Source organism: Mirounga angustirostris, unplaced genomic scaffold (genome assembly GCF_029215605.1).
Source record: "Mirounga angustirostris isolate CCGP_5_RB_7025 unplaced genomic scaffold, mMirAng1.0.hap1 SCAF_10, whole genome shotgun sequence".
Classification (NCBI taxonomy): domain Eukaryota; kingdom Metazoa; phylum Chordata; class Mammalia; order Carnivora; family Phocidae; genus Mirounga; species Mirounga angustirostris.
Genome location: NW_026991718.1, coordinates 103814614 through 103839380, shown reverse-complemented (window position 1 = coordinate 103839380; position 24767 = coordinate 103814614). Strand labels below are relative to the sequence as shown.

At 39.7% G+C, this 24767-nt stretch overlaps 1 protein-coding gene across 8 annotated transcripts in view; it reads left to right on the top strand.

Moving 5' to 3' along the window:
* Positions 1–24767, top strand: part of PLCB4 (phospholipase C beta 4) — a 411040-nt gene that overhangs the window by 312535 nt on the left and 73738 nt on the right. For all 8 annotated transcript variants that reach the window (XR_010405777.1, XM_064572832.1, XM_064572829.1 and 5 more), the window contains 10 exons: positions 1401–1482; positions 2882–2982; positions 3652–3709; positions 10604–10712; positions 14823–15033; positions 16069–16162; positions 18245–18324; positions 18877–18961; positions 21671–21761; positions 23962–24057. Coding sequence is in view for 7 of the 8 variants with exons in the window: in XM_064572832.1 (XP_064428902.1) it covers positions 1401–1482; positions 2882–2982; positions 3652–3709; positions 10604–10712; positions 14823–15033; positions 16069–16162; positions 18245–18324; positions 18877–18961; positions 21671–21761; positions 23962–24057 (1007 nt within the window). In the remaining variant the exon portion in view is untranslated. The remainder of the gene's footprint in view (positions 1–1400; positions 1483–2881; positions 2983–3651; positions 3710–10603; positions 10713–14822; positions 15034–16068; positions 16163–18244; positions 18325–18876; positions 18962–21670; positions 21762–23961; positions 24058–24767) is intronic.

The following is a 24767-nucleotide window of genomic DNA, read 5'->3' as shown; positions in this document are numbered from 1 at the left end:
AAGGAGCACGTAACAATTCCTTTACCTAAAGTTAGTTCTCCCCAGTCTATTTTGGAAAGTTGTGCTGTGCACTTGAAGAGGTGCTTTCTCCCACTCATCAAGAATAATTGGCTCTCAGTGCTTACATTGGGATGTGGCTTCCACTTAGCGTGAATGGAAGAGTGCGTGACAGGGTTGGGCATGGGGAGGTGCTGTTACAAAGCCCCTTGTGCTCACAGAGAAGGCATTCCAAAACCAAGCTTGCCAGATGAAATGGCTGTACCCTCACGTCAAGGCTGGACTTCTGAAATTAGAGTTTTAGTTATTATGGTGACAGATTCCCTGGGCTTCCAGCCACAGCATGAATGAAGACTCCTTTGGTTGGCTAAGGCATGGCTCAGAGCCAAACATGAATTCTAGGGTACCCGCTCCCATCCTCAATAGGTCATTCTGAGTGTCGCCAATGTATTTATCAGAAGAGGAAACAGGCTCATTAAGGTGTTGCTCATTTTACTAGTCTCGATGTACACCATACGTGCTAAAGGGCGAATCATTATTCAGAAATACCATGTATCAGGGTAGTACCAAGATTCTACTGCAACACTGAACAAGTGTTTCCCTGTCTCCCCTCCCCACCACACCTATCCCTTTCTCAGTAAACTTCCTAATCCTTGAGGCAGCTGGTATTCAGAGTGGCTCGAGGGTGCTTACTCAGCTCAAAAAAAAAAAAAAAAAAAATGTAAGGCCACCTGGGTGGCTCAGGTTAAGCATCTGACTTAGGCTCAGATCATGATCTCAGGATCCTGGGATCCAGCCTTGTGGCGGGTTCCTGGCTCAGCACAGAGTCTGCTTCTCTCTCTGCCTCTACCCCTCCCCATCCCTTGCTGGTGCTCCCCCCTGCTTAAATAAATAAATAAGATCTTTAAAAAATTTTAAAAACATATCTGATAGTGCATCTCAGCTGTGGTAAGTTTGAAAGCAAGGTATAAGGGCCATCCAGGCAGAGGCTGAATTCTGTGGAGCCTATTTTTCTACCCCAAGCCTAGATAGTATCAACATGAGGTTTTATTCTAGACCTGTCCCATCTAGCACATGCCTTTTTCCTGAGAAAGTTATTTGGTAGGATCAAAATTTCTCATTGTTTTGGTCCACCAGTATGTATCTCCACAGCTTCTGGGGTTCCCAAGCACCCAGGGGGACACCCATCTGAGAATCAAGTTGCCTCGGAAGTGTAACCAAAGGGATATTGCAGGAGCTAGTTAGGGAAGTGAAAAATACCTAAAAATAAAAACTAAATGTATTTTCCTTCCCCTTCTCCCCCTGCCATCCTACAGTCCTGAGTATCGCTTGGATTTTTGCCTCATAGAAAACAGAATTAACAAAACGTGACTTTTTTTTCCCCCCCTTCTTTTCTGCCCTAGTATTACTAGAACTTTTGCATCGGGGAAAACAGAAAAGGTGATCTTTCAAGCACTCAAGGAGTTAGGTCTTCCCAGTGGAAAGGTATTTATTCATTTAATCATGTGTTTCTAAAACGATTTTGTCTATTTATGTTCTCATATGAAATAAGCCAGCTTATCTATGTTCAACTGATGTCATTTAGATTCAAAACTGGTTATAGTCACATCAAGTACAAGTAACTTTCCCTTCTGCCCGCCTGCCTGCCTTTTGTTTTCTGGGCATTTTAAACTAAATGTTTTCAAATTCAAATAGTGTACTTCAAAATGTTTTTATCAACTCTATTAAGAAAAGGAAATGACAGCCAGTCTGCTCTTTTACACAGCTTGTGGAAAGCTTATTTTATTTTATTTTCTGAGAGAGAGAGTGGGGAGGGGGTTGGCACGCAGAGGGGGAGAGAGAGAATCTCAAGCAGGCTCCACGCCCAGTGCAAAGCCAGACGCTGGACTCGATCCCAAGACCCTGAGGTCATGATCTGGGCCCAAGTCAAGAGTCGGGTGCCCAGGGCACCTGGGTGGCTAAGATGGTTAAGCACCTGCCTTCGGCTCAGGTCATGATCTCCAGGTCCTGGGGTCGAGCCCCATGTTGGGCTCCCAGCTCAGCAGGGAGTCTGCTTCTCCCTCACCCTCTGCCTCTCCCCCTGCTTCTGTGCACGCTCTCTCTCTCTGTTTATATGAATAAATAAAATCTTAAAAAAAAAAAAGAGTCGGATGCCCAACTGACTGAGCCACCCACGCGCCCCCAGAAGGCTTATTAGAGAAGCCCATCTGCATTGCCTTGACCAAGCACAATGTCAGCCTGAATAATTGACTAATAAATCCAGTTCTTCAAGATGGCTGTGGAGTATTTTATAAAGCACCCCTCCCTCACAAACCATTTGTGTTCCTGGCCCTTTGGATTTAGAATAATTGAAACTAATTTATTGACTGCAAGAAAGATTTTAGCCTGTTACTACTTTAACAAATCCAATTTGAAATACAAACTTCAGGATGAAAAGTAAAATTTTATATGGTTGTCCTGAGCCCCTTCATGTGGTCTTGTGAAAATTCACAAGATAAACATAAGTAAACACTTGGTTTGATTTTTTCAGCATCCTTTAGGCAGGCACTTGCTTTTCTCCATCAAGGAGAGAAAGAGGAAATGTTTCTTTATATTTGTTTTATGGGGTGTTTCCCAGAGCGAGCCCAGCTATAGTCAGTGTTTGAACACACAAGTTATGGCTGCCCATGGTAACCAGAAACACCCATTTACACATGCCGGGTGCTGGCAGGACGGCCTGACCACAGCTGGGATTGGCCGTCTGGCTTCTCTCAGTAAGAATCAGAGATTGAGGCCCTGGGAATCCAAGGTGGTCATTGCTGTACTTCATGATCCTGTAGATAGATTCTTCCCCTCCAAGGAGAAAGATGTTGCATGAGTTATGACACTCTTTTGTTCTTTACAGAATGATGAAATTGAGCCTACGGCATTTACTTATGAAAAGTTCTATGAACTGACACAAAAGATTTGTCCTCGGACAGATATAGAGGATCTTTTTAAAAAAATGTAAGTTCTACTTATGAGAAAATGTCACATTCTTGTCCCTTTAGATTTTTAAAACATTTTTTGTGGTAATGTTCTAATATAGTATGTTGAGAGTCTCTAGGATTATGTAGCTAGGGTTACATTTTCACCCCTTAGTTTATCACTGTAAAAGTTCACTCTGAGTTTTTGAGAAACTTTTACAAAAATTAATGGCAGCACCTGGAACGATTTTTCCCCCCCTTGCATTGGCTTTACTAACTACCTACAATTTTAACCTGCTCCTTTAGGTATTAACCCATTATGTGAACTAACTAGATTCGATTTGGAATGTTATTATGTTGTTGAAAAGTTCATTCATTCTAGTTATTTCAAATGGATGACTTACATGTTGTTTTTAAAATAACGGTTTTCAATAATACTAAACAGAAGAATTGCAGACATTTTCTGTGAGCTAGTGGGAGTGTTTTCTTTCTCTTGTTGTTGGGTTGTTGCTTTTTTTCTTTTTCTTTTTCTTCTTTTTTTTTTTTTTTTTTTGTTCTTACAACCAGTCTCTGGCCATTTTAAGAATGCACCACTACTTCAGGGTTAGAAATAAGTTTAGAATTATCATCAACAAATGTCAACATGTAAATCGTACCTACTGTAGCATCATATACAAAAACTTACTTTTTCTAATAAATTTCTTTTCAGCAATGGAGACAAAACTGATTATTTAACGGTAGACCAATTAGTGAGCTTTCTAAATGAAGTAAGCTTTTTCATACATTAACTCCATAAAGTCTGTGTGCAGTGGCTTGCCTCCTCCAGTGTCCCCATTGCATGCCCGCATCATACGCCCTATTCGCTTTGCTTCTGACCTGCTGATCTTTCCATATGGCTTTCTTTACCAGGTGCAAAAATCAGCTGCTGCTTCTGGGTGTTTATGCACTTCCTACACGTTGGCTTTGCACACTGCTTTTTTTTGTTGGTTTTCTTGCTGTGATGTATAGCTCTGGTTCTGTGTGTGCGTGTGAATTTTATAATATATTCATTTAATTAAATGTGTCTATGTTTTTGCAAGATGATATTTAAGGTACTTTTTTTTTTTCTCCTGTTGATCTCATTAAATAGAGAATGGATTGAAATTACCACACTGTAGTTGGATTCTCCATTGCTAACTTTTTCTCATACCTTTGCATGGACTGGAAAGCTTTATTTTTGTCTTTTAATGGATTGCATGTAAGAACGATATGTAGGTTCCAAGAGATTATTTTGACAACGAGCACAACAGTGGAGTTCCTGGGTGAAAATATAGTATATATTAGGCCAATTAGATTGCAGGTCAAATTTTTAGATTTTATTTTTATAACAAGCTTAGGGCTCATTTTAGAATATGATTCACTCAACAACCAACACTGGTTGACAACATTTGCTGAAGCACAAGCAAAAAATATTTTGAAACACATAAAGGTTGCAACTTTTGTTACAACTAAAATTAACTTTTTTTTTCTTTGTATGTACAAAAGAATGTACTGTTCAGTGAAACCCATTGAAGCTCTTGCTCATCCAAAATGGAAAATGTACTTTTTTTTCCTAGCACATTAATGGAATGGACAATATATTTTTGTTTCAAAACAATTTTTTAATATAATTTAACCATTATACCATATAAAGAGAAAATATTTGAAGAGAGAGTATCATGCCAGACATGAAGTATTGACCCAAAGAACAGGCAACAGGCAGACTGTGATTTGCCAGTTTGTGGAGACAAATCACATCTTTGCCAAAGGGCTTCTGCCCTGTTAGGGCTCAGTGGCTCCCAGCTGGTAGGGTTGCCCCGACAGAACTATGATAACCAGAGCCTAAAAGCCCTTGTGCCAGGAAGAATAGCTACTCCATTTATCAGCACAGTTGCCTCCACTTTTAATAAGCCTTTCAGTGCAATGCAATATTTATTTTACTTGAAAACATTGCAAGTTTTTCCACCCCACTAGTTTTTGGTCATGCGAATACTATGTTTAGAATCTTTACCCAGATATTATCCACATTCCTGTGCCACGTTACTCAGAAGTTAAGTTGCCTTGCTTTGTTTCCTTTAACTCCTTCCCCTTCTTCTGCTTTATTTTTAAGATTTATTGTTTTATTTCCTTCAGCTTCTTCATGCACTTTGGGTCACTCCCACTCATCTTAAGTTTTGGTGAGATGGGCAGGAAAGTCTTGCTTTTGGCTAAAGAGGGAAGACCGTTGGGAGGCACGGAGAAAAGCTCTATCGTTGGTTTGCTACTTCCTAGAAACAAGGTCTCTTGCGCATTCTGAGATGAAGCTGGCATCCAGGCATCTATGAAATATGACAGACACCTTACTATGTGTGTCACCATGACAATAAAGAAACAATTCTGAAGTCTTGAGGATAGTGTGGTATTCATGGGCTCTTTATCTCACGCCTTTCCTCGTATGGGTTGTTTTTGTAAGCCTACCCAGTCATCGCTTCTCATTTTTATGAGTCTAAGACATAACATTTAATTTTTAAAAGATATGATCACCCATGCTTTCTGGCTCTGCCATCCAAATTCTTTCTTCAAATACTTATTATTTGATAAGCTTTTATATATCACTATCACGGTGGCCAATAGCACTCATTTGTTTTTATGTTTTCTTCTGCGTGGCTTCTCATTCATGATAAGGAAGCATCTTTACTTTTGGGGTGGGACACATGGACTCCGTGTGATTCTTGATTTCTTTAGATCATAGAGACTACAAGATGGTCCAGGAAAGTGTACAGCCTTTGTTTTTAATCGAAGTGCCCAAATCTCGTCCTTTTCTCTCCTAGCAAACTGAACTGGAAAAACTAGATAGCAATCTTGTTTTGATAGCAATGTATCCTTGATAGCAATGTATCCTTGAAGAAATCTGTCAAACTTAGAAAACATTCTGCCAGCTCCTTGTAACCTTCTTTTGAGTCCTATAGTGGCTCTTCTCCTCTCTCCAAAATCAGAAGCACCCTGTAGGCAGAACACCTTCAAAACCCATAATGAAAGGAGATAGCATTCACTCGAGAAGAATGCAGGCATTGCATTGTAGGAGTCTATGGCTCCAAAAGCTTAGATCTAAACATTTTCAAAATGCCTTAGCTACATAGTGTCAACAAGCCAAAATTCAACACTGTGTTAGAAGCCCCAGATTATGTGATAAGATAGGAAAAATAAAGAGTCTCATGAATACAAAAGGACAGAGTCCTACTCATCGTTTGAAGATGATGATTCAGTACCCTATCAAAAATTATCAACTGAAAAACTCCTTAAATGAGAGTTCAGCAAAATAACCAGAGAAATGATTGACAAAGCAAAAAATCAACAGATGCATGTATACCAGCATTAACCAATTAGAACAAGTAATAGGGAAAAAAAGTCATGCTGCCTCCCACCACTTTCCAGCTTGTAAATCCTTTTATTCTTCAGATGAAATTTTATGTTCAGTGTACTCATGTCTATCTCCAGGAAGCTGGAATGAGAGGAGAGACTACTGGCCATTTACTATCTTGGTCACCGTAGAGGGGTTTGTCCCACCTCCTCCCTATCCATGTCATCAACACTTACTAGCTTTTCACTAGTAGCTTTAGACCTGCTTCTCATCTGCTTCTCAGTCTCTCCTCAAAGCATGATCCATGGACCATCAGCAGCAGCATCCTGTGGCAGCTTGTTAGAATTACAGAATCTTGGGTCCCACCCCAGACCTACTGACTTGAAATCTGCATTTAACAACATCTGCAGGTGATTGGTCTGCACATTAAAGTTTGTGAAGCACTGTCCTAGTGGATTACCTGGATTCCTCTTTGGAATGCTTAGTATGGACGGGAAGAATGTGAGAGTATCATGTATCTTCTGTTATTCTCCATAATGGATTTAGTCATAGAAATCCACCACTCAGATCCTAAAATTTTGCCACAGCTATGCTTCTTGCTCCCATCAGTGAACCAAGAGAAACTTCTCTTCTTCCTGCTTTCTGAAAATAATAAACCAGAGTCTGGGAGAGCCAGTAAAGGTGCTCACTGTGAGCTGCCATGCGGTTAGATACTGCTTCCAACTCCGTTCTCTATCTGTGTTGGGGCTAATTAATGTCCCTGGGCTTTAGTTAATTTCACCTATCTTTCCGCATTTCCAATGAGAAGCCAAATTGATTTCAGTTTTACCTTTATTCTCTCACAAAGATGATAACTGAGGGGGAGGGCCTACAGAATCAGGAGATACATGGAGGGCTGGAGAGAGAGATCAAGATGAGAAAAAGAGGGAAAAGGTCTTAGATGACCACAATTTTCCAGAATTAGCTTTATTTTCTTGTTGCCAGTGATCTCTCCTCCTGCTTCACACACATATGATCACGTTAGGGCTAGACATGTTTATTTATTTTATTTTGCAGTTGTGTAGGAAAGGGCCTGTGATCACTTTCCATTTATAGTATCTTTATTGTTTAATACATAGACACAGAAAGAGAAGGAGGTGTTTAGTCTTACGGGTAAGCCTACTCTTGCAAATTATTCCTTTATCTTCTTTATATTTCTTCTGAATATTTTCTGTCAACATCTATCTCTCTCAGTGCTGCTTGGGTTAAAGCCAGCTGCTACCTTTTCTCAGTAAGAGTTAGGACATAATAATGGAGCAATGACCACTCTCTCCTCATGCACGTGGGCACGGTTCTGTGACCTATTTTCAGAAGCTGGTTAGATCTCACTTTACAAAGCTCTGGACATCCAGAGGTGATTGTCGTAGGCACATTGCTTCCCCAAATCCCCACGGAAAACCAGCGATCCCTCAGAGTTCTGAAACGTTTGTCCCGCTGTGCTTACATCTGTGTGGGATTCTTCTGCAACCTTATTACTCTGAGGTCACCTGGAAGTGATCTTTTTCCTCTTTGTTGTTTCATATAAAAATTACAGTTTTGTGACTCTGATGCAAATCTTATCATCTGCTTCCTTGCCTTCGGACTATCCAGAGTGCACCATGCTTCCTTTTTGAAACATGAAAGTTTTAGTGAAGCAAAGGTTATGTTATCTGGTGGAGTGATGCAAAGGCAAATGCAGTTTCATACTGTCTACTTTTAATGCTTATTTGCTGTAAATGTACAGTTAGGGAATTATGATGCATTCATTTTAGGGCTTGGTTTCTCGGCTTTTGCTTCTGATAGGCAGGATGTTCTAGTGACTGTCGTGCCCTGGGACTGAATTTTAATGGGCTTTAATTAGGAGGACATCTCAAACATTTAGCATTCTGTCCTTGCAGGGCTTAGGTTTTTAGGTTGATTTGTTTTTTATATAACTGATAATACAAGGATGTTAAAAGGCATACTTTTACATGTTAGAGCAGTGTTGCTTAAACTTGAGTCACCTGGAAAGCTTTTCAAAACACAGATTCATGGGTTCCTCCCCAGAGAATCAGATCTGCTAGGTCTTTGGTGGGGCCTGAGAATCTGCATTTTAACTCCCAGATGTGGGAGATGCCATGCTGCCATCAACAGATCACATTATAAGTCACACCAGGCTCATATGCATAGGTATGCATATAAAGAGCACATAGGAGCGTCTGGGTTCCCCCTCCTTTACCTAATTTAATCTCTTCTCTCCCCTGCAGCTTAATCTCTTCTTTTTCTCACTTTTTTAATTCATATGGATTTGCCCCATCATCTCCATGAGCCCAGAATTCTTACCAATGAGCATATCTTTAAATCAAAAAGCCTACTTTTAATAAGGAAGTGAAATATAGTGGCCAACTGTGAAAATAACTGCAATGGGGTCTAAAAAGGACCTTTTCCTCCCATATCCATCTTCTTCCGTGATAGTATTTTATGGAGATGGAGGAGGAAATGTGACTAGAGAGAGTTTTCTGTTCGTTTATTTGTTTGTTTTTAAAACGATGCCTTCTCACCAGAGGGGTGGTGCTTGTCATGCCCTTGAATAGCGGTCTCTAGAGTTGCATGATGCCCATCCATTTCATAAATAAGATTGTAGCATGCCTTCATGTGCCTGGCCTTCCATGGTCCACCTCACAGTTTCTCTCTGCGTACCCCATGAGTTTTGTTTTTTATGGTTTCAAGGCCTGTTGTTAATATAACAGTTTCTGCTCTTGCACATGCATGGACGTGAGCTGTTGTGAGCTGTAATTTCTTAGATTACAACAGAAGCATGCTTCATTGGGATAAACTGACCAAAAGATACCGATTCCTTATGAGTTAACACTCTTACCTGGGCAAAGAGGTGGGAGGACCAGAATAGGCTAGGCCACAAGTGCTTGAGGAAATTACATTGTGCGTGTTGCGTTGGCCAAAGGCATTCATTCTGTGTTACCCACTTTTCAAACTTTCATCTCAGAACAAATGGGGAAGGGAAATCCATATGAACCTTTAACAATTGTTTCTCAAACAACTTCTCAGTGCTGTTTTTCAATGTCTGTGCATATATTTGGGTAAAGAGTTGTCGCCAAGGTTCTACCCATTGACCAGGTTTTGCTCACATCTGCTTCTCTGCCATGATTTCCATAGAAGTTATAGATTTGATGAATGACCAGGGTCCAATTCACGGTGAACATTAAGGAAGTTTCACGGACCCACTGCCTCCATATATAGACACACACACACACACACACACATGCAGAGACATGCACAACACACACACATACAGAAAATTGTAGCTGAGTCAGTAAATTGGAGTTTTTTCACCACTGCTGTGAAGTTTGGGTGACAGAACTGCAGAAATAGCATTGTTCCTGGTGCCTCCTGTAGTACCATGAGCATCCAGGTGCTGATTTTTAAAGACTGGCATCACCAGCTTCCTAAGTGCCTAATCATTCATGGACTCCCCTTGCCCAGAGAATTTCCTCAGGGCAAACCCAGTTCTAGTTCATAGTGAAAAAGACTTTCTGAACTACTGATAATTCAAATACAGATTTTCATATTGTCAATAATTGATACATATCCTTGTGCCGATTAATTGTCATCATTATTATGACTGATTTGATAAATATTTACTCAAGAAAATGAAGTTTGCAGACTGCCCAAGAAATCTTTTCTTTATGTAAAAAAATATATATATAACGAAAATGAAACGATGTTTGCCTGTTTTAACCTTAGGGATTTTTGTTGTTGTTGTTGTTACTATTGTTTTTCTTTTTCGGCACCTAAGTTAGTATATTAACTATTTGAGTTATTTGGGTTTTTTGGAGGGTTTTTTTAGTTTTTGCTTTTGTTTTTCCTTTTTTTTTCCCCCAAAGATTTTTGACCTCACTTTTTATAGATATTTATGCCAAATCTCTCACCTGGGGTATGGGGACTAGAAGATAGTACAATTGACATGCACACCATTTTATGTATCCTTTAGCTTTTGAGGGGAAATATATGTCTGTGTGTATATATATATATATATATATATATATATATATATATATATTCTGTATTCTCTTTCTAGTTCAGTGAGGGAAACCAAAGCATTCCCAAAGTTGGACTTTTTTGAAGTATATTTTAGGGAGAAAGACAGTAGGACAGTGAAATCCTATCTTTGTAACTGTAAATGTGATATTCTCAATATATCTTATTTTAGAAATTATGTACTTTAGTGATGTGTAATGCCCCAAGGGTGAGAAATGTCAACCTAAATGGGGTTATTTTCTCATCATAGCATCAGCGAGACCCTCGACTGAATGAAATTTTATTCCCATTTTATGATGCTAAAAGGGCGATGCAGATCATCGAGATGTATGAGCCTGATGAAGATTTGAAGAAAAAAGGTAATAAAAGTGAAAAAAGATAATTTTCTTTATTAAAGAAAAAGCAAGACTATATGCAGCTTTAAACATTCTTGGATTTTTAGTTAAAGACATCTTTAAATGCTTTGGAGCTCCCTAGAGCCAAGGATTTTTAATGGACTGATTTTTTTTTTCCCTGTTCTAAGTTAGTATAAATTTTACCTTACATCAGAATTTGCCCATGCTGCCTGAGGTATAATGTAAGTTTACTACATTATTAAACACATGGTAGTGATATTTTCCCCATTGTCCTCTCTTACATTCGATCTTTAGTATTGCCTAATGCTCAAACTGCAAAAATGCCCATACAGTGTCTGTTTGCAATCTTGGAAGGAATTTCACATCTTATAAAAGTTTATACCTTCTTTTTCTCCCTTTTGTTTTGCCAAGCCATGTAAATTTTAATACATGATTTGATGAGCCTTCCCATCATTAGACCTCTGTTATGGAATACAAATGCAACTGATAGGAAATTAAATGCTCAAGAATCAATTTAGCAAATTATTGGGGTTTCTGAACATTTGCCTCTTTCAATGAAACATTGGAAACAGTGTGCTGTCCATTCCAATATTTGACAAAGAAAAGGCATGGAGAGGGAACTGAAGATCAGTCTTATAGCAGTGGGAGGCTCCTGCAAAGGATAGGAGAGGTGATGCTACCATAATTGGACAGGAAGTCCTGAGAAAAGAGCTACCTGAGCTCCAGCCTCAGCCTTGTGTCCCAGTAGAGAGTTGAAGGGAGATTCAGGTTCAAGTTCTATCTCTCCAATGTGCCCCTGGGCATTAGGGCCTCCAGTTTCTGAGTTCTTTTTGCTTTGTATCTCAGTGAATGTGACTGAAAGGTTTGTATAATCTCTGGACCCACATAGAACCCGTGTATATGCATGCTGGCCCACCACAACACATGACCCACCCCTGATATTTTTCCAAGTCAAAAAGACATACACTTACACTTCCTGCTAGGGCCCCAAATACCTCCTTTCAGCAAGAGTGCTTCCTTATTTACCTTTCTACCAACACTCTGAGTATTACTATTTATTCTCCATTGCATGGGATTAAAGTGAAGGGAAGGGTGGCTTGATAGATAATATAGCACTATTTGATTGGATTCTTGTTGCTCCCCTGTCACTGTGTGACCTTGAGCAAGGGACTCTCTTCCTGGGCTTTGGTTTCCCTGCTTGTAACCTGGTGGAGCCCTTACAGTCATTCAACTAGTATTTCGCTCCCCTACTTTCATTTCTTAAAGTTTATAGAGGGCTGACTGGGTGCCAAGCAATGTGCCAGATGTTGGGGATTCAAAAGCAAGTAAGGCAGTTGTGATCTGTTGAAGGACAAGGCTCAGCAGTTCCTTGGCAGTATGATAAATGTTAGGATAGAGGTGTCTCTCTCATTATTTCCAAAGTCCTTCCAGGTCCTAAAGTCTATGAAATTACATTGACACATATAAAAATCATAGCTTCACCATTTCACAAATGACAGAAATTTTAAAGTCTGCCATTCTTAAGTATGGGTGAGAATGTGGTGCAAAAGGCGTTATAAACTTCTGGGAAAAGCATAAATTGGTACAAACAACCACCTTTTTGAATAGTTTGGCAATAATTGGTAGAGTGGAAAATATGCCCCTCCTACAGCCCAGCCTTTCCACCTCCAGGTATGTAGGTAGCATCTCCCATCTCGTTCCCAGCTCTGGATGTCAGAGGAAGTGCCCTCACCCAAGTCAGTGCTTTTACATTTCTTTCTACACACGACTTTCAAATTCTCCACTCCTAAGCTCTAATTTCAACTATAGACCTGTGGTAGAATTCTCCATTTGGATACTGAATGGGCATTTCGAATGTATGTGTACAACATGTTTTGATTTTCCCTGCCCGTAGGCCTGTCCCCTTCTCAGCCTGGAAAATGGTACCATGGTTCACCCAGATTTCAAGCCAAAACTCTTGGAATCTTCCTTGCTTTCGTTCTTTCACATCACTTCTGATCCATCAGCAAAACCTACCAGATCTATCCTCAATAATTCCTGAATAAATCACTTCTCACCATCTCTACCTTCATCGGACTCTCCAGGCCTACATCATGTCTTCCTGGACGATGCCAGTTGACTTTTAACTAGTCGTCTTCTTTCTACTCAGTGCTCTACAGTTTATGCTCCACACAGCAGCCAGACTAAACCTTTAAAAACTAAATCTAATCATGTTATTCCACTCTTCAGAACCCTCCAAAGGCTTCCCAACACATTTAGAGTAAAATCCACAGTACTTAGCAAAGACTTCAGTCTAACTGATGTAGCTTTTGGCTTCCTCTCCAGCCTCATTTCTAACTACCTTTCCCCTCAGTCACACACTCCTGCATCAAGGCCTTTGCACTTGCTGATCCTTCTACCTGGGATGATTCCCCAGATTGCATGTGGCTTGCTACCTATTCGTGAATGTGACCTCCTCAGAAGGGCTTTTGCTGGCCACGTATCTAACACAGCATCCTGGTCATCCTTGATCACCTTCATTCCCCGCTTTCTATTTCCTTCTAGCACTTGCATGATATTACATTATACTTATATTTATTTGCTAATTTATTTGTTCTCTTTCTCATAATACGTTTCATGAAGGCTGGGCGTGTCTGTTTCTCCCATCACTCCATCTGTCCCAGTGCCTTAAAAAGTACTTGCTCTTAGAACGGATGTGTGTGCCCAAGGAGATAGGTACACAGATTTTTATTGTAGTATGTTTATTTATAATTAGAAATTACCTAAATACCCATCAACAGAATCGTTGACAATAAATGGGTATATTCATACATGGATCTACTCTACATTCTACAATCCTATGTACTGCCACTACACATACTACTGTACATTATTCAGGGAAAAATAAATGACCAAAAGCTATTTATACGAACTGAATAAGTTCTAAGAAAATGTAAAAATAGCAAGTTGCATATGCAAATAGTGGAATATCTTCTATATAAGCTTTTAAATACAACTGCCTATTTGGTTAAAGGCGTATGTAGTGGAGTTACAAAGCTGTTTTGAGAATGTTCAATACAAAAAGTTGGGAGTGGTTGTCTAAAAGGGAGTAGAAAGAGGGACTGCATGCAGTAGGATGGAGGGTGGGAGCACAGGGTGCTGCAAAGGCATCTGTAATTACGTATTCCTCTGAAAAATGTAAAAAAATAAGGTAAAATGTTACAAAGCTGTGGTGTGGGCCCATAGTTATTTATTATGCTATATCATCTGTACTTTTTTATAAGCTTGAAATCAGTTTATAACTTGCCAATGCTTAAATAAAAACAAAAAGCTGAGATGGTCAATGGTTGACAGGGTAAGAGATGTAGAAATGTTGATCGCTTTTTCTGAGACCACGGGGGACCTGCCCTGTGTCAGAAAGGAGCCACATTTCAGTGATAACTGAATACTCTTCTCACCAGTCCCACACCCTGTTTCATAGATAAAAGAGGAGAAATGAATTGTTGAAACCCAGAGAGGCTGCTCATCCCTTCTCTGATCCAGTGAGAACAATAGTGCCCTACAGTTGCAGGTTTTCCACTTGAGCCCAACGTGGGGCTTGAACTCATAATCCTGAGATCAAGACCTGAGCTGAGATCAAGAATCAAATACTTAACCAGCTGAGCCACCCAGGCACCCCTGTTTTCCACTATTTTAAGAGCCCCTCTCGTATGTATTCTTCTTTACCATTTATGACAGTCCTGGAAAGCAGATGTGGCCAGGATTTCCCCCCATTTGACATAAGAGGAGGTTGAGACCCAAGAACATAAGGAGCGAGTGGTAGAAATGGAACTGATGAAGGTCCCCTTGACCCCTGGTCACCACGGCTCCTGGGGCTGCACTTCTGAGCTCAGGGAATCGTGTGCTTCTGCCATCCTACTTACAAAAGCAGAACACCACCTGTCTTTTGGAATGCATTAGGTTACTTGTAATGTGCAGCTCTTATTTTGTTCAAGTTCTGAAGGATGAAGGTCCTTGGGAACGAGAATGAGAAGTTTTTACTCTTGATTAAGTTGCCTCAATTTTCAAGAAGAAAAACGTGAGAGGTGTATTTTCCGAGCCACATGTCTACTAGCTGTTCTTTTTTTCCCTTAGGCCTCATATCAAGTGATGGGTTTTGCAGATATCTGATGTCAGATGAAAATGCCCCAGTCTTCCTGGATCGTTTAGAACTTTACCAAGAAATGGACCATCCTCTGGCCCACTACTTCATCAGTTCTTCCCATAATACCTATCTCACGGGCCGACAGTTTGGCGGGAAATCTTCAGTAGAAATGTACAGACAGGTTCTCCTGGCTGGTTGCAGGTCAGAAACTCAGGACAGCTTTTTATTTTTTTTTATTTTTTATTTTTTTATTTTTATGATGCCCTTCAATTTAATTGACCTTTCTCTAAAAAAAAAAAAAAAAAAAAAAAAAAATAGGACGCAGTATTCAGAATGAAAAAGACCTTTTTCCTTCCCTTTAATTGATTATCCTGGTCATATAACCTTGAAAAAGAAAATCTCTGCTCCAGAAAGTTCTAGAATCCTCCTTTGGGCCAAAAGACATTTTTTACTGTAAATTTTAATTATCATCCCCTTTTGATCAAAATTGCAAAAAAATTTTTTTCAAGAAGTCATGCTAAGTTTCTTATTGGTCTGAAACATTTGCAAATTTAGCTCTACTTAATGTTAAAAGTTCTAAAATGCCATTCTCTGAGAATAAAGATTATTGAAAATGGTTTTTCTTCTATGGAAATAGGCAAATATTTGAGGTTTAAAATATGGAAAAAATGCTGAAAGTGAAAAATAAGAAATGTAGTTACATGATGATATTTTTTCTTGGTTACCATTAACCATACCTTACTTTTTAATAACTCACTATTTTTTGTGTATGGAGAGACACTAAGGAAATGACATCACTACTTCTGTCTCTGAATACTTGACACAATGAGAACATTTTCTTTTATGGCCAAAGTTACATCATTTCACCTAACAAAATTTTAAAAATTGTTCTTTAACATCATCTAAAACCCAGCCCGTATTCAGATGTTCCCATTTGTCCCCAAATTGTCCTTCATTGTACCTTTGTCATGACTGGAATTTCAGCCAGAACTTCACTGGTGGTTGTATCTCCTAAGTCTGTCTTAATCTCTGACAGTTCCTTTTTGATGACACCAGCGTGATAAAGAATATAATGTGATTTTGGCCTAATACTCCATGAAATAATCATGTTACTTAACTCAGTCCATGTTCTACTTCTTTAAGAAAACAACTTATTTTGATGTGTCTTCTTTTAATTTGCACACACACACTATTTTATTATAAGGGTTCAATATTGTAATTTCACTGTGTGCCTAGATGTGTTGAACTTGACTGTTGGGATGGAAAAGGTGAAGACCAAGAACCAATAATAACTCATGGAAAAGCAATGTGTACAGATATCCTTTTTAAGGTAAGTTTCAAAATAGCCATAGTCTTTTCCAGACTATCATAGAGATAGATGGAGTGGAGAAAACAGGTTATTCATTTTCTCAAGTGTTTTGCTTTCATATTCCTTTCCCCCAGTTTTGAAGAGAAAGTCAAGAAAACTGTTTTCTCCACTTCATAGCACCATCTTTTTCTAACTTTGCTGCTTTCATATGGTGACAGCACCATATAATGAGGTTTCTCTGCCAGAGTCCCCAGACTCTAATTACTTTAAAAACAGCCTTCTGTTTTCTTGCTTACTTTGCGTTCTTTCTGAAGGACTTCCAATGGGCGTAAAAAGATAAATAGAATGCATAAAATCAAATAGATTATAAATAGTGCCTGTAAGAGCAAGGAGCTAAGTGAGTGAGGTGAGAGTTTATGAATCCTCCATAAGAAGTCCTATAAACTGCCAAGCCATGCCACAAATGGGCTCCAGACTTTCTAGAATTTAGTGCAAGGAGAGAAACATGATGATCCACAAGATCTGTAAACTAGAAACAGAGCCATTGATCCAAAGAAGCATAGTTTTTCCTGGTCCTGATGCCAGAGAAGACTTTTCCCCAAGGACCCTCAAAGAGAGGCATCTGCAGTTTTACAGACAGACATTTCAGTAATGGCCTTTTGGTGATCTCTATGTACAGTTTGAAGGTTAGTTTCTTACAACACTCCTCAATATGCTCCAATGATAGCCTGCCAAAAGACAAGTCAAAAAATGAAATTCTGTGGTTGGCCAATATTCAGGTACATCTGTCTCTGTCAGTTTGGTGCAATTTGGAATAGTTATTGCAACATCTGGAGCAGTGGTTCTCAATCCTGCCTACATGTGGGAAGTCACCAGAGGTATTTGTAAAAACAGATGCCTAGGCCCTTTACCCATAACACTCCATGCACATACCATTTCTCTTAGCCAGATGTTGGTGAATGTTGAGCATCAGTGAATTCAAGATTATGTTCCCTGAGAAGGAATTATACTCCCTGAGAAGTATCAAGAATATATTCAAGTGGGAAGCCATGAGTTTGCACAGCCAACCAAACTGACAGGAAGGGTTGTCCTCTTTAGAGAATTAAGGAGCCTAATAAGGAAGCTTAACTGAAAAGAAGGCTATTTCTTCTCAGCTCAGAGGTGAGCAAAGGAGAACCCATGGGCAGAGCCAAAATTTTCCTCAGGGACTTAATTCTTGATCAACTCAAGTGGACAATCAAGGTCACAGGAGTTTTCACCTGTGAAGAAGCTTTAAGCAAGAATAAAGGACTTAACCATAAGGATGCTCACTAAAATACTCCAGGATTATCTAACCCAAGGCATTAGATGGGTTTCAAATGGACTTCCCTAGATTTCTGTAAAATTTTTTTTCCAATTTAACTGAATTTTTCCTGTGGTTAACGATAAGCCAGTAAGAATTTGGAGATTTTTACCAAATATGATGCTGTGGTTGTAGAAACATCAGTTTGAAACCATGCTTTCTAAAGCTAAGCAGAGAGCAAGGTCAGCCATCTGTGGGAAGGATATGCTCAGCTCATTCAAAGGTTGTTTCAAATGACTGAGCTTCCAGTTCAGAGAGAGGCATCCAGAACACCTCCTGTTTAACCTCACATGTTGCTTGATCAAGGAGAGCACCCTCCCTCGTCACCTCCTCCCCCCCATTTTCATCAGGCTAATAAGAAACAAGGGATGTTGCAAATGTCACAGGAATCTTCATCGAATTAATGAAATGTAGCCAAAACCTCACCTGCTTTTCAGCAAGAAAGATGAGCTCTGAACCTGTCTTGTCAGGTAATTGAGCAAGGAACCAGCATGCCATTGAGATGAAATTTCTTGCCAGTTAACAGCGCCATAATGTTGGAGAAGCCAAAGTTAGCTTTGAAAAAAATTGTCGTTAACCATTAGTTGCGCCTGGGTCTAACCACAAGGAGACTCCACCTGTAAAGGTATCAAGGTGAATGGGTTCTCCAGGTCTTAATTGCCAGAACTGACATTTGGTAAAGCTGAAATTAATAGTCTCTGAATGGTTTCAGGTAACTTAATTTATTTTTTTGGTCTTCTAACTCTTTTTTGTCTTTAAAGGATGTTATTCAAGCCATCAAGGAAACCGCATTTGTCACATCCGAATATCCTGTAATTCTCTCCTTTGAAAATCACTGCAGGTATAATGATGCGTTCTACTTGAAGTATCTATTACTCAATCCCCACTGCTGCTCTTCATCTTTTTAAATAGCTGAATAGTTTTGGGAAGTGGTAAGGACACTTGGTCTTATGCAAAAAAAAAAAAAAAGAGGGAGGGAAAAAACCCCCAAATCACTACCCCCACCACCACCTCCAAAAAAAATACAAAGGGAAAAAAACAAGTCATCCTGATGTGTTTTAGAGATGCTTCCTCTAAAAGGTGAGAGATCAGGACACCTTGCTCAAAGTTCCACTAAGTTGGAAGATTTGGCAGTGGATTTGAAAGCAGACTTGATGAACTTGAAAGCCATTTTTTATTGTTTGCCAGCTCTTATTTTGGGGGGCAAAATCTACTTTTCAAACTATACCAGTTAAAGTCTGTGGTATGTAACCGAGCATCTCACCTAGCATCAAGAGGACAGGCGTGGATTTTGCAGAGTGGGAGTTTTTAATCACCTAGGAATGGATGTTTCTTATTCTTGGACGGTTAATGGATGTTTGAATTTACAAATGCCAGTGTTCTCTCTCTCCAGCAAATATCAACAGTACAAGATGTCCAAATATTGCGAAGATCTATTTGGGGATCTCCTGTTGAAACAAGCACTTGAATCACATCCAGTATGTATTTTTAGCAAACCATATTTCTAACCTGAATGGATTTGTTTTGAAATTCATTTCTAAAGGGTCAAGTAGTGCTAGAGGACTAAAGATCTTCATATTTATTTAAATTCATTGGTATGGAAAGCTTTCGTGCTTCGGACAGATGTGTAGAGAAACATAAAATAAACATCTGGTTCAATTTAATTTAGAAGGTCTCGAGGTCTTTATGGTTTTTGAATCTCAGTTGTAAAGTTTTATAAAATGCCCAGTGGCCAGGAGTCTATACTCAGCATTTGTTCTCAACAATTGTATGATAGAATCATCTACAAGGACTATTAAAAATACCTTTGCCAGGGCCCCACTCAGAAATTCTGAGTTAATTGATCTGAGTAAGGCCTGAGCATGGTGTTTTTAAAAAACCCTCCATGTGAATCAAATGTGCACATAGGGTTCAGCACCCATGGGAGCCCATTGCTGTGAGAAGTCCCCTAAACTGAAGTCACAGGAGCCTGAAGTTCAGGCTCCCAACTCCAAAACAAATATTGGGGGTGCCTGGGTGGCTCAGTCGGTTGAGTGTCCGACTCTTGGTTTTGGCTCAGGTCATTATCTCGGGGTCGTGAGATGGACCCCCATGTTGGCCTCCACACCCAGTGCAGAGTCTGCCCGAGAGCCTCCCCCCCACACTCGTGCATGCACCTGTATGCGTGCTGTCTCTCTCTGTCAAATAAATAAAGTCTCTAAAAAAAAAAAAAAAAAAACGAAAAAAACCCAAATACTTGGAAAATATTATACATCCATTTTTTTGAGCTTCATTTTTACACCCGCAAATTGCTTCATACAGCAAAGAACTTTTAACCTGTGGCCCACAGATAGGCTTTGTGAGGTCTGTGACCTCATTCTAATTGCGTACCATTTTTTTTTTTTGTATATAATTATTCCAGAGAGTTCATCACATTTTTGCAAGGATCCATAACCTCCAAGTGGTGAAGATCCACTGTGCCAAGATGTTATGAGTAGTAAGAGAGCTAACGGGATTAAGTATAAAGTACTTTGCAGTAGTAAAAAAAAAAAAAAAAAAAAAAAAAAAAAAACTGGAAAAAAAATCTAGGACACAAGGATATTTGCATCCTTTGCACCCACCCCCGATTGTCTTCAGCCTATGGATGCCATGCTGCAGGCTCCCTGCCCCTGTCCGTGCAGCATTCCCTGTTTTCCCTGCACGCTGGCCTGACTTTTGGCTGCCAGTGCCTGAAGCTTTTCCTGTGAGGTGGGGTGCTCTGGTCCCCGGAGCCTGCTCTGCCCATATGCGAAAGACAGGCCAGAAGTGCTGGAGAGCTCACACCCCTCTCCCTTGGCCCTCTCATTCGGCAGGAGGAACAGCTCCAGAGCAGTCAGGCTCCCCAGCCGGACCACATGCCTGCCCCCTCGGTGATAACTTGTCTGATAACACCCCCTTGGGGTTGGCTGCTTGCCTTCTTTTTCTCACTTTCCCACCCCCTGTTGGACATTCCTGAGGCTGCTGCCCAAATAGACTATGGGACTATTCACATCCTTGTCTCAGAGACTGATTCTGAGGGAACCCAGACTAAGAAACGGCCCTGATTTTTTAATTTTAGTTTTACTTAGGCCCTCTGTTTGCTTTTCCGACTGGGCTAAGGTGCTTGCTTCTGTGGAAAGACCCTGGTATGTTTCGTAGAGTGATATGCACGTACATGATAAGTGTTGTAGGGAGGGTAGATGAATACACATGGGAGTAAGACCTCCCTGAAGTAAAAAGCTTTCAGTCTTGAGGGGGGCTGTGGGGGAGACACAGAACACACAGGTAAAACTATAGCTACAAAGGAAGATGGCCTGTGACCTATTGAATACTTACTAGAGATAGCCAGGTTCAAGAGAGATCACTGGAGAATGAACCAGTTACAGCAGGCTTTGGAAGGAAGCAGAATTTTGGCAAGAGCTTTGAGGCAACACAGACATAGGAATGCACAGTGCTTTGCATGTAATAAGTAGTAAAAGGATTACTTTTGGGAAAAAATGAATGGATGCATGGAAAAGATAGGTGGGTGGTTGGGTGGGTGGGGGCATACATGGATGCATGGGACAATGGGGAATGGGTGGCTAGATATGGCATAGTTGCATGGGTCAGAGGTAATAGAATAAAGGACTTCGCTTTTGCAGACATAAATCCAAGCAAACGAAACCACAGTAGAGGTCAGGTTTCAGTAATTGACCACTCCCTTCTTGATTCTCTTACTGAACCTACAAAACACAATCCCAAGTATTGGGGTTACATCAGCCTACTGAGTAAACAGGCTTCCTAACACAGCTGAACACTTGGGGGGATCAGGGGAGCCCTTGACTTCTGCCTGGGAAAGCAGTTCTGACCTTAGCTATCACAATGACCCCTTATACTTTACCCAATATATAAAAGGAGCAAGACCTGAAGTTGAGCAGGAGCCCTCCCCCAACAGCACCCCAGGTCAGACCCAGCTCCCGCTGGGGAAGGTAGAGTGGCTCTGCATAGCTCTGGGAGACTGTGGATGTCAAGTTTGCAGTCTAAGGCAGAGTTGCATGCAGTAGGCTGATTGGGGTTGGGGAATGAAAACATAAAACTATGCGGACTGCCATCTAGTGGATGTTGGGCTGTATAACAGGCCTCCATGCTCTGGGCTGGGAATGAAACAGAAGAAGCACATCATTAATTCAGCCTTTTCTGTTTATCTCTAGCTTGAACCAGGCAGGCCCTTACCATCCCCCAATGACCTCAAAAGAAAAATACTCATCAAAAATAAACGGCTGAAACCTGAGGTTGAAAAAAGTAAGTCAAAGACACACACCAATGATGAAGCATACACTCATTGTGTGTTTGGACAATTCAGCTGTCTAAAATGAAATCTATTTTAAAACCACTGATGTGGGGGAGGAAGGGAGCATAGCAGTGTTGCATATACTTTTCAGAGTGAAGTGGCCACATTGACATTTAAGTGTAGGTTCTTGCAGTGGGAAAAACATATTCATATATTCATAGGATACAGGATTTGGAATGATCCCAAGGCAAAATGAGAAGAAAGTGAAAGAGGAACTATAGAATTTATCAAGATAGAAGGAACCAGCGTTTTATCATTTAGTATGCTTTAAAGTCCTCTTAAAAGCCTTCCTTTTGCAGTTTGCCTTTGTGAGATACACATATCTAGGGATCCTAGGTGAATGTGTGAATGTGTATATGTGTGGAGAGAGAGAAATGATTTTATATTTTCCCTGGAGATTTTTTTTGAAAATATTTCCTTTCGGCCAATCTCTTAATTCAATGAATTGGTAGCATTAAATATTGGTATGATTACATTGTGTTTTTACCCTAGGTATTCTAAGTTTTATTTTTTTGAATTTAAATTCAATTAATTAACGTATAGTGTATTATTAGTTTCAGAGGTAGAGTTCAGTGAGGCGTCAGTCTTATATGACACCCAGTGCTCATTACATCACTTGCCCTCCTTAATGTCCATCACCCAGTTACCCTATCCCCACACCTGTCCCCTCCAGCAATCCTCAGTTTGTTTCCTATGATTAAGAGTCTCTTATGGTTGGCCTCCCTCTCTGATTTCATCTTGTTTCATTTTTCCCTCCCTTCCCCTATACTCCTCTGTTATGTTTCTTAAATTCCACATATCAGTGAGATCATATGGTAATAACCTTTCTCTGACTGATTTCACTTAGCATAATACACTCTGGTTCTATGCACGTCGTTGCAAATGGCAAGATTTCATCTTTTGATGGCTGAGTAGTATTCCATTGTGTGTGTGTGTGTGTGTGTGTGTGTGTGTATATATATATATATATATACTGCATCTTCTTTATCTAAGTTTTAAATTATAGTAATTATTATTTATTACAGAAGGAATACCATAGGAAAATGAAAACAACAAAGAAAAATATAAGAAAATAATAAAATAGCACTGAGTTATATATTTTACACATAGATACATGTACTATAGCTACATGTTTAGACATACATTTTTGATAAAACTGGGATCATGTTAAATATACTGATTTTTTTATTATCTTTAATTCAACCAATTGAATATACTTACATTCCTACTACAGTTACTACATACTAACTTTTAATGTATGAAACACTGCAGAATTTATTATGTGGGATATGCTACCATTTAGCTGGTCCCAAATTGATGGATTTTCATTTTACTGTAAAAACAGTGATAAACCTGTGTCAATGTTCATTTTGTACGTTTGCGCAGCTTCTCCTTGGAATCAGTTGGTGCAATTCAAGTTGGTTGGCCAAAGCATATATACATTTTATATTGTGATGCATCTTGTTATACTGTCTGTCAGAAAAATTGTACCAATTTACACTCTCACCAAAATACAGGAAAATGCCTGTTTCCCAGTGATATTCTTACTGCTGGCATTTGGCCATCTTGTATGTGTGTGTGTCTGACTGGTAGAAGGAAAACGGGACTGTGGTTTTTTGATAGTTATGTTTTTAGTAAGTAGTTTCTTGATATATCATTATCAATAACATGCTTCTATATCTTTTTCCATTTTCAAAATTCTTTCGTGGATCTTACTGATGTATAAGAGCTTTCTGTAGAGGATAATAATCTCAGGTCTATCAGTCACAGACATTTTTGTCCTGAAGTTGTGTCAGTCTCCAGTGTGCATGTCTTTTACATCACTTTAATATCATCGGTCTCCAAACCATGGGCTTTTGTCGCCAAGCCTAAATCCTTTTCAGTGACTGAGCCTTCCTCTCAAACATAGGACCAGAACTTTGGGCATTTCACCCACACTCCCATAGTTCCTTCATCAAGTGTAGACAATGTGACAGTTGCACGTCCCGTGAGAAGTCCAGCCAGCAGGTCCAGGTGAGACAGTGGCCTTAGGAACATAGCCATGAGGAGCTTAGACAATACATTCCCTTCTCAGTGTTGATCTTAGGACTCCGGCTTTGCAAATCATCTAGCATCTGTCACCATCTCCTTCCTGTTGGTTTTGAATAACAGAACAGCTCGAGGCTTTGAAAAGCATGATGGAAGCTGGAGAATCTGCCACTCCAGTTAGCATCCTCGAGGATGATAATGAAGAGGAGATAGAAAGTGGTGAGTTGGTTTTCTTTTAATTTATGTGTCACAAAAATACTTTTTTAAAAAAGTTTATCTTTAAGTACTCTCTACACCCAATGTGGGGCTCAAACCCATGACCCCGAGATCAAGAGTCGCATGCTCTCCAACTGAGCCAGCCAGGCGCCCCACAAAAATATTTCTTAAAATAAGAAAAACATGAGTTTGTCTCCATGGACTCTTTTATATAATGTGATGGCTTAATTCTTATTAGTCAAGTGTGTATTCATGCACCAAGCTTTAATCTTTTGGTATTTTTTGGTATTTTTCCAAATGTTCCTTCCAGTTTACCTGGGCACTAGATTTTTGTGGCTTAATCATCTCCCTTCCTGTTGTGCATTCAGCTGCTCAGCAGAAATTCACAGCCAGAGAATCCTTGCTGTAGAAGGCAAGGGGTTGGAATAAAAAGAACATTTTGCAATCCCTTCCTATAAACAAAAGCATAAACTTCAAGGTTGTTAATGATGATAGTACTAAGGCAAGTTACAAGGAAAGGAACATGAGTAGGGACCCTCAGGTAAATGATGGGTTTGTGTGCACACACAAATGAACTGGAAATTCAAAGCCAGTATTAAAATTTCAAGTTGAAATTCTTTCAAATAACCAGCTCACCAGAATTATCAATATACGTAGGTAATTTTAGCAAAGGTAGCCTTGCTTAAAATATTTGAATATTTGCTACTAGCTTC